Source organism: Capsicum annuum, chromosome 11 (genome assembly GCF_002878395.1).
Source record: "Capsicum annuum cultivar UCD-10X-F1 chromosome 11, UCD10Xv1.1, whole genome shotgun sequence".
NCBI lineage: Eukaryota > Viridiplantae > Streptophyta > Magnoliopsida > Solanales > Solanaceae > Capsicum > Capsicum annuum.
This window is the reverse complement of record NC_061121.1, coordinates 226,315,355-226,324,536: the sequence shown is the minus strand read 5'-3', so window position 1 is coordinate 226,324,536 and position 9,182 is coordinate 226,315,355. Positions and strand designations below refer to the sequence as shown.

The window sequence follows — 9,182 nt, the reverse complement described above, 5'->3', positions numbered from 1 at the left end:
AAAAAATTGCAAAACTTTAGTTGCATAATCTTTTTCTTTTTACACAAAGATCCAATGTTTTAGAACAAGTGGAAGATAAAAGCATCTTCTTTATATAGCTTTTCCTTCTAATAGATCTCAAGTATTACTTTCCATAGAATTTTGTATTTATGCATGTCTCTTTATTCTTAAAAAAAAATAATTCTTTTTAATTGTTATGATTTGTTTGGTGCGAAGAAAGTCATTTTTTTTGCAAAAGATATATTCCAAAAGATATTTGACGGTGAAATGACCTTCACTCATATGTGAGAGAAGTTATTATATTTCAAAAGATATTTGACGGTGAAAGAAAAATAACTTTCACTAATCAAATCTGAGAGAAGTTATTTTGCCCTTTTTAATATTGTTTTGAATTTGAAATTTTGAGTTAAATTTTTCAATCTAGTCCATTAATGATGATTAATTGTAGTAATCACCACAAACTAACTTTATGCTCCTTTTAGCCTTATATAATCACACGAACAATATAGCATATTTAAGGCCAATGACATATTTAAAGTCACAAGTTTTAAACATTTTACGCCTACATAAGATACTACTTGTATGTTTAAGACGACAAGCTTCAAAGTCTTCGCCTTTCTTAAATTTCGTATCGATTCAGCTATGTCACATAAATTGAAACGGACAAAAAGAAAATTATCAGAAGAGACTAGCAAAAGTATTGTTCCAATTTTATTGAATGTCCCAAAGGAACTATAACAAATAAACAAATTGCCAAGAGAAAAGAGAAAAAGAACTTAAGAAAACAAAAGGAGGGCACAAAGAAAAACTTCTCTTAAATCATTTACTACACTGAATAGTAAATATTATGATTTGATACATGTCCACAAGTAGTGGAAAAAAGTAATATGGGTTTAGCACTTTTCTTTATTTTGTTCAAAAGGCCAAACCCTCATAATAATTCACCTAAAACACATATATACTCTCCAAATATGTACAGGAAAAATCTACGTTGTTCAGAACCTCCAAAAATGTAGCTACATCCGTGCCGATCTTCCAAATATACATTGCTTTTGAAAGATCGGATAACATAACACACCTGATGCATTTTTGAAGTGTCCGAGCAACATCGAGAAAAACACACCCAAAAACACCAAAGGATTACTACAACCTACCACTAAGACATGTTACTAAAACTAGTTTTTCCATTGCTTTCTTTGAAAGCATATCCAAAGCTTTGAGTTGGATACTTTGCTTTTGGGATTTACTTGGTTTGAGGGCAATGTTGTTTTTAACAAACCCTTCAAGAAACCTTATTCCCACAAGTGTTACTCCTACACAACAACCTCTTCTTTTTTTATCTTTTTTTCTTTTTTGTCTTCACAACATCATCTTTGTCTTCACCCCTTCATCATCACCTATGTATAAAATATAAGAAAAAACAGCACAAGGGTCAGTATTAGATCACTATCTCATTGCTTCAATTGACACATAAGGGGTGTGGTGTTAGGCTTGATATACCAAACTCAACCTCCTCCTAATTTTTAACTAATTGACTACACTTACTATAGTATGATGACTATTGACACTTTCCAAATTTCCAACAACATATTTAATGTAATCCACTGATGCGGTCCGGAGAGGATAAATTGAGCTTGTAATCCACTAGTGGGGTCTGATGAGGATAAAATGTACGTGTAATCCACTGATGGAATCTGAAGAGGATAAAGTGTACGCAAATCTTACCCGTACCTTGCGAGGTAGAAAGGCTGGCTTGTCCAGATTTTCAATCTAGATAAAAACAACAAATAATTGAAAGAAAAAAACAAATGGGACTATACTATGTACATAATAAGAGTATTTTCCTAACATGAGCCTCAATTTAATTATTGTTCTTTCTCTCATCTATTCATTTGGTTGTATTCAAGACTTAAGAGGCAACAGAGATAAGGTGATGCATCAAAAGACAAGGTGCAACATTTTCAAGATTCATATAGCATATTATTCAAGAGTTTCTAATCAATAGTGTGAAAATGGAAAAAAAAAAAAAGTAAAGAGTCACATGTGAAAGTTACAAATTTCTTGCTAAAACACAAAGGATAGCAACATACTCACTCCGTTACATAACGGATGAATTGTTGGATTTTGACACACATACTAAGGAAAAAACATTAAAGATATAAATTTAACACAACTTTTCATTTTTATCCTAAAAAAAGAAAAAATTGACCTTGTAATACCTTATTTCGAAACGGAGGAAGTACCATTTTTTAAAAAAAAAAAAAAATCATAAAAAGAATCATTAAACCTTCACAACTACTAATGGTAAGTAGCAAGTACTAACAAAACAAGTATCTTAAAGAAAAAAAAAAAAAAGTGTCGATGTTCACATGCATATGCTAAATTTTAAGACTTTGTCAAATGAAAATCCCATCTAGATAGATTGAAACTGTAGCACAAAGAAAAATTTGGCCATATTGCACTTTGAAGAGACCTTTTCACCACCAAAATAGTCAAGTTCTATTGAAAGCATTATCACCACTTCTACAATACTAAATCACAACCATTCATTTCTGAAACCCCTAATTCTTTTTTTTTTTAATCATAATCATGACGTCCAAATCAGCTTAGACGATGTAAGCACCAGTTACCTCCCACCAATACAAAGTAAATTTCTCCTCCAAAAATTTTATTAACCGCTTAGGACACAACAAATCTACCTCACACCTACTTCCACCTAACAAAAGTACAGGTACAGAGTAAATTTGTCACTCATTAATTTCATTCACCACTAGCCAGCCACACATTGGGTGCCAAACCCCTTAATTCTACAAAGTAAACTCAGCAAAACCGAAGTCAATTCAACCTAACTCAACTAGAAGAAAAGAACTAATTCCCCATTTCAATTTATTTGTCTGATGTTAACTTGATTGACAAGGAATTTAATAAAGTAAAAGAACTTTAAATCTTGTCGCCTTAAACTAAATATGTTAAATGTAACTAAATGCCTTTTATTCCTTCGATCTTAAACAGACCACATGGAAAGTTGAGAATTAAAAAGGTGAGAACTACAATAACAACAACATATCACCTAAATGCCCTTTATTCCTACCGTCCTAAACACATCACGTGAAAAGTTTAGAATTAAAAAGGTAAGTAATGCGACAACAACAACATATCCTGTGTAACATTAAAAAGCAAAGTAAGACGAACAAACTGAAACCAAAACCAAAACCAAGAGAGTATGTATCACTTACCAATGGGGGCAAAACAAGAATTAGTCCTTGAAAATTACTGAATCTGCCAATTCCATCAAAGGCTTCAAGCAATCAGGTGAAAATTTCCTTGCAAACATATAAGAATATGTAGAATTTGACTCTCTAAGATCATAAATCAGCTTTGAAGAAACTTCATATGGATGATAAGTATGTGGATGTCCATCAACACTATCAGTCCAATTCACATTTGTCAATGTATACTTACTACAACCATTCAAATCCTCCATTGACAACAAAGTTGGAAAATAATGTTCTTCAGGATAACAAGATTCAACATTTATACATGGTTTTCTAAACTTCCTCCATAACTTCCTATCTTTAATCACCATTAACGAATGTCTCCTAGTTAACACGAAGAACTGAGACCCAACTCTAAAGTCCATAAATTTCACTTCAGGTAACATTACATTGTCACCCCTAGCATTATACCTATCGAACAACGAATCAGAATGATCAAGAATCTCAATGTAACTAGGGAATTCCATGTTCCTAGACAGTCTACGTGCATCAAGTAAGAATCTGTACATGTAACTAAACGAATGTAATGGGATACAATGCTGAGATATAAGAGCGAAATACAAGTTTGTTGGATCATCTATCATTGCATAGGCAAGTAACCTTCTTGCAGCAGATATAAGTGTAGGAGACGAACGTTGAGTTCGCTTCGATGGGATTAAACGATCTTTAAAAACACCCTTCAATGGAGGTATCTTGATATATGGATCATCATGTACGTAAATATTGTAAAGATGTGGATCACTACCATTGAAGAAGTTTTCCCATAATGGCGAAAAGTGTAAATCTGAATTGGTTAGGAACATGAATGCGATTTTTGGTTGATGAACTTTGATGGTACCTAGACGGAGTTTGTTTTTGTGTGAGGGGTGTTTTGGAAAAGTGGTTTCAGCAGCAATGGCTTTGTTGAATAGGGAAAGATCATCTAGTTCATCAGGGAGAGAAATGGTGATTTGATGATTTGGAAGGATTCTTGGTGCTAGTAGTATGAGAAGGGAGATTGATATGAGTAGTGTGAGAGAAGGGATGAGTATTGATAATTTGAACATAGTGTGTGTGTGTGTGTTTCAAGAAAGTGTGTATGTTTTGTAAGAAAATATGTTCTAGAGCAAAATCACCATTGATGGGGTGGGGGGGTTGGGAGAATGAAGAAGATGGAAGAGAGAGTGGGTGAAATAGAGAGGTGGTTTGGTGTTTGGTGTAAGGTGGGTGGGGGTAACCACCATAAATACAAACCTTGTGGATTAATATTTTTTGCTCCAATGTGGATATCGGATATAGAATAAGAAATCAAAAAAAAAATTGGGTGAAGTAAGTCTACTGACATGAGTTGTGGTGCAGAGCGTATAAGGCTAGTTCACCTTTAATCTGATATTGAGGATTCGATCCTCACTATGAAAAAAACTCTGTTGGGAGTGCTACCTCCCAAATGAGGCCTTATCCGACACAAATTTGAATTAATTAGGCTCTAATACGAGTATCGAATATTGGATGAAAAAACAAAAAACATATTTTTGGGTGTGGTAAATCTGGTTCTATATAATAGCTTACAAAGTATAAAGCTGATAGTATTATATTATATAAATGTGTATTTGGTCATAAAAATTAAAATTTTTAAAATTGGCATTGGAATTTAAACAGAAGTTGGAGTTGTGTTTATCTATAAATATAAATTAAATTGTTTTTGAGTTTTTGTGAGAGAAGAAATATGAAAAGAAAAAGTGAAAACGATTTTTTCTTATTTTTCACTTTTTTCAAATACAATTTCAAGTTATATTTGAAATTCTCGTAATCAAACATCAATTTAGAGTTATATTTATTATAAATTGATTTTTTTTTTTTTTTTGAAAAAGTGAAAAAAATTCACGTTTAAACGGGCCTTAAGTTTAGTGTAACGAGTTCGACTAAAAAGTGATTAGGCAGTGAGATCTCATCGTTATTTTGGGATGTCCATTGTTGAGAATGAACTTGGTGAGTAAACTAAATTATTTTGAGATTATAATATTGTGAATGAGATAAGACAACATAGTCTAATTAGTATTTTTTTTTTGTTTCCCAAGGTATTTGCATAATTGACAGTCGTGAGACTAATCCTCCGTTCCTCTATCAGCATACTAAGCGATAGGAAACTGGCCACAAAGTTTGCTCCATTCGTCAACCCGCGACCTCTTGCTTAAGAAACATGGCGCTGAACCACCATACCAACTCTAGTGGTTCCAACAACATAATCTATTCTCATATAGTAATGGGTTTGAGGAGGGAACTGATATAATTAGTACTCTCTCCGTTTCGAAATAAGTGAATTGTTGGGATATTTATTAATGTTTCAAAATAAGTGAATCGTTGATTTTTTTTTTCAAATTTGTCCTTATGATTTGACAACCAATTAATTTTTGAAAAGGTATTATAAGATCAACCTTTTCTTTTTTGGGTAAAAATAGAAAGTTGTGTTAAATTATGTCTTTAATGTCTTTTCCTTAATATGTGTGTCAAAATTCAACAATTCATTTATTATGAAACGGAGGGAGTAACAGTTTGATGATAATTTTTTTTTTTACCTTTCTCCGAGAAATTTTACTTTAATGAAAAAAGTAAAAATTGAAGTGTTTGACCATGAAAATTTCAAATATAATTTCGAAATTGTATTTGAAAAAGTGACAACAAGTTCTCACCTTTTTCACTCATATTTTTTTTTTACAAAATTTCAAAAATAATTTTAATTTATATTCAAGACCAAATACAACTCTATCTCTAACTCCAATTTCAAAAAAATTAATCCAGTATAATTTTAGGGCCAAACGTAGCCAGAGGCCCTACTATCAATCAAACATGATTAGAATGAAAAGGTTCCTATTTAGTCTGATTACTAAACAATTGGAGCTACCAAACAGCCCCTTATGGTATAAGATTGGAAACCAAAAAACTTGGAAGAGTGGGTTGTAAATGAATGGAAAGTGACAAAAGAGAGAGATTTCAAGGAAATTTCAATTGCAGAAGGAAGGTGTGGGTATAGCTGTGTAGCATAGGGACCCGTGTACATGATAAGACTTTGTACTTTTGCCTGCTATCCACTTACTTTAACTTTTCTATAATAATAATAATAATAATAATATTAGTGGAGTTGTATTTATTTCACATTTTTTGATCCGTGATTGTACGGAGATACAAATTTTATTTTTTATTTAATACTTCTTTCATTTCGAAATAAGTGAATTATTGAGATATTTATTGATATTTTAAAATAAGTGAATCATTGGATTTTTTTTTAAATTTGTCATTATAATTTGACAGCTAATTAATTTTTAAAAAGGTATTACAAGGTCAACATTTTTTTTTGGGGTAAAAATAGAAAATTATGTTAAATTTATGTCTTTAATGTATTTTCCTTAATATGTGTGTCAAAATCCAACAATTCATTTATTATGAAACGGAGGGAGTATTTCATGATTAATTAAAAATAATTAATAACATGATTAGTTTATCATAATATTCCTATTAGATGATGTTTATATTTTAATTTAAAATAAAAAATAATTAATGTAAGGGGTAAAACATAAAAAAAAAAAAATTGTCAAGTCACAATGTAAAGGATAAAAAAATTATTTTTTATTTAATAGTTTCTTGTGAATCGGTAGTATATCAGAAATAACGTTTCTTCCTCACTTTTAGTATTAGAGTCAGAATTTTCACTAAAGAAATTGAGAAATAAATATAAGAATGAATTGAAGGGGGGTTCAACATCTATTATATTGAAGGGGGGTTCAACATCTATTATATACACATAAGAAATAATTTTAATCATATATAAATAATATAATTTTTCATCGTAGAGGATTCGATGAACCCCCTCGCCAAAGAGTAGCTCCACCTCTGCTCACCTTTGAGGTAGAGATACAAACTGTACACACTCTAAGATTAGGAGTCATTTGGTAGGAGAGATGAAGATAATCAATTTCGAAGATGAGTTTATCCCATGTTTGATTGTCACAAAATGCATGAGATAACATATTTCGAGATTAGTTATTTCGAGATTATAATCTAATGAGAAAATTCACATATTTTTCTCATTAGAATGATGATTATTGTTATAAAATTATTACAAAAATAAAATATATTATAAAATAAAAATTAATTTTTAAAAAAACTTACTCAATACATTAAAAATATTATTATAAAGGATGAGTATTATAGATAAAATTGACTACAATAATCTTCGAGTCTTCTGTTGTGAATCGGACAGAATAAACAAACCACAAGCAGAAAGAAAATAAAAACACACAAATTTACGTGAAATTCTTGTGGGAAATCAAAGACAGAGGCAGAGAAATTTCACAATAAAAGGAGAGAAGTACAACGTGAAGCACGACGTAATTTTTGAATGTCCAAAACCAACCCACTAATTGCACTTATATAGTATGTATGTCTGTACAAATATTTTCTATGATATCACCACAGACCTCATTGAAAATCACAAACATAGATCGCACCACAAAGCTTTCAAGGCTGGATCAACAAAACTCGGATCACAACTCTGATTCTAATTGAATGTACACATCAGTGCATTAAACATCTTCAGATCTGAGACCGGTTACGCTCTAACATCTTCAGATTCGGCTCAAACAGTACGTTACTATACTCTACTTTTCCGATCTTTATCAACTTCACTTACATGCTAATAACTTGGGATAATACTTACAAAAATATCTGATTTTTGATCGGACTTTCAGTTGAGCATACTGAACTTTGCGGGAGTCTTATTAACCCCCTAAACTTTTTAAAGTGGATTTAATTCCCTCTGAAACTCTATATCCAGTTTCAACGGGTTGGCGGTGTAATACATGCGTCAATCTCGTTTTTACACGTGTATTGGCGCGTGTAATGCACGCACCAACCTCATATTTATACTTGTCCCAGTGGACAGATATATGTCATTAAAATATGGAAAAAAAAGTCTAGGGTAATAGGACCCCCGCAAAGTTCAGTATACTCAACTAAAAATTCGATCAAAGTTCAAGTATTTTTATGAGTATTATCACTAATAACTAACCAAATAAGTTAAATCGAAGTACATATCCTTAACCTCAGAACATTTCAACTGTATCGATTTTCAGATAAACAATACCACCTCCCACATGTGTGAACTTAAAAATAGTAATGAACATGACAACCTCGTGAAGTAGAGATGCCAATACGCTAAAATCACATATAATAATGTTTTCCTATATGTGCTAAATGTTTGTTGTGTTTGTTTTCTTGGACAAACCTTAAACACAACATTTATTATATTTGCCTTCATGTGCACTATACCTTCATGCATCCAACACGAAACATCTTGATATATACTAATCCATGTATCTATTTTATTTGTTTGTTTGTAATAATAGATGAGAGTACTTTTGTTTGTATTAATGCTCGCAGTTGTTTATTCGTGGTGTTTCGGTGATATCTTCGATTTTGAATAAATAGTTTATAGTATTACTTTGTGGGTGTCTTGTTTTCTCTATTATCTACCGGTGTGTTATCCTATTTTGGTTATGCGCTTTTATATTTTCTGTTTGTTATACTGTTATCTGTCTGAGTCAGGGTTCTATCGGAAACACCTCTCTACTTCATGTGAGGTAGTGGTATGAATTGCGTTTACCTACCCTCCCAAACCCCACTTTGCGGGAATACACTAAGTATGTTGTTGTTGTGTTTAATTTAACACACCTTTTTAAAAAAAAAATGATAAATAAATAAATAATATAACAATAATATGCATATACTTAGTGTAGTCGTCTCACTAAGTGAGGTATAAAGAGATTGGAATCTACACAGACCTTACCCGAGGTGGAGCTAGGCACTGAGATATGAGTTTGATTAAACGTATGCAAATTTTAAGTTTAGAACCTCGTTAATAATACTCGGAGT

General features: G+C 31.6%; 1 protein-coding gene across 4 annotated transcripts; it reads right to left on the bottom strand.

Annotated features, from left to right (window-relative positions):
* Positions 1–809: 809 nt before the first annotated feature.
* On the bottom strand, positions 810–4,492 carry LOC107847990 (glycosyltransferase BC10). 4 transcript variants are annotated; one of them, XR_001667727.2, is made up of 3 exons: positions 3,237–4,491; positions 1,726–1,770; positions 810–1,397 (listed from the first exon to the last, which is right to left on the bottom strand). XR_001667727.2 is itself a non-coding variant. In XM_047399818.1 (2 exons), the coding sequence occupies exon 1, from the start codon at positions 4,319–4,321 to the stop codon at positions 3,257–3,259; it is 1,065 nt and encodes a 354-aa protein (XP_047255774.1). In that variant the 5' UTR covers positions 4,322–4,492; the 3' UTR covers positions 810–1,397; positions 3,237–3,256. The 4 variants fall into 4 exon arrangements, 2 of the variants coding, with proteins under 2 accessions (XP_047255774.1, XP_016548116.1); XR_007047507.1 differs by having other exon boundaries at positions 1,546–1,770; positions 3,237–4,488; XM_047399818.1 differs by lacking the exon at positions 1,726–1,770 and having other exon boundaries at positions 3,237–4,492.
* Positions 4,493–9,182: the final 4,690 nt, after the last annotated feature.

Coding starts and splice junctions, on each gene's coding strand:
- LOC107847990 (XM_047399818.1), bottom strand. CDS start 4,321: ATGTTCAAATTATCAATACTCATCCCTTCTCTCACACTACTCATATCA.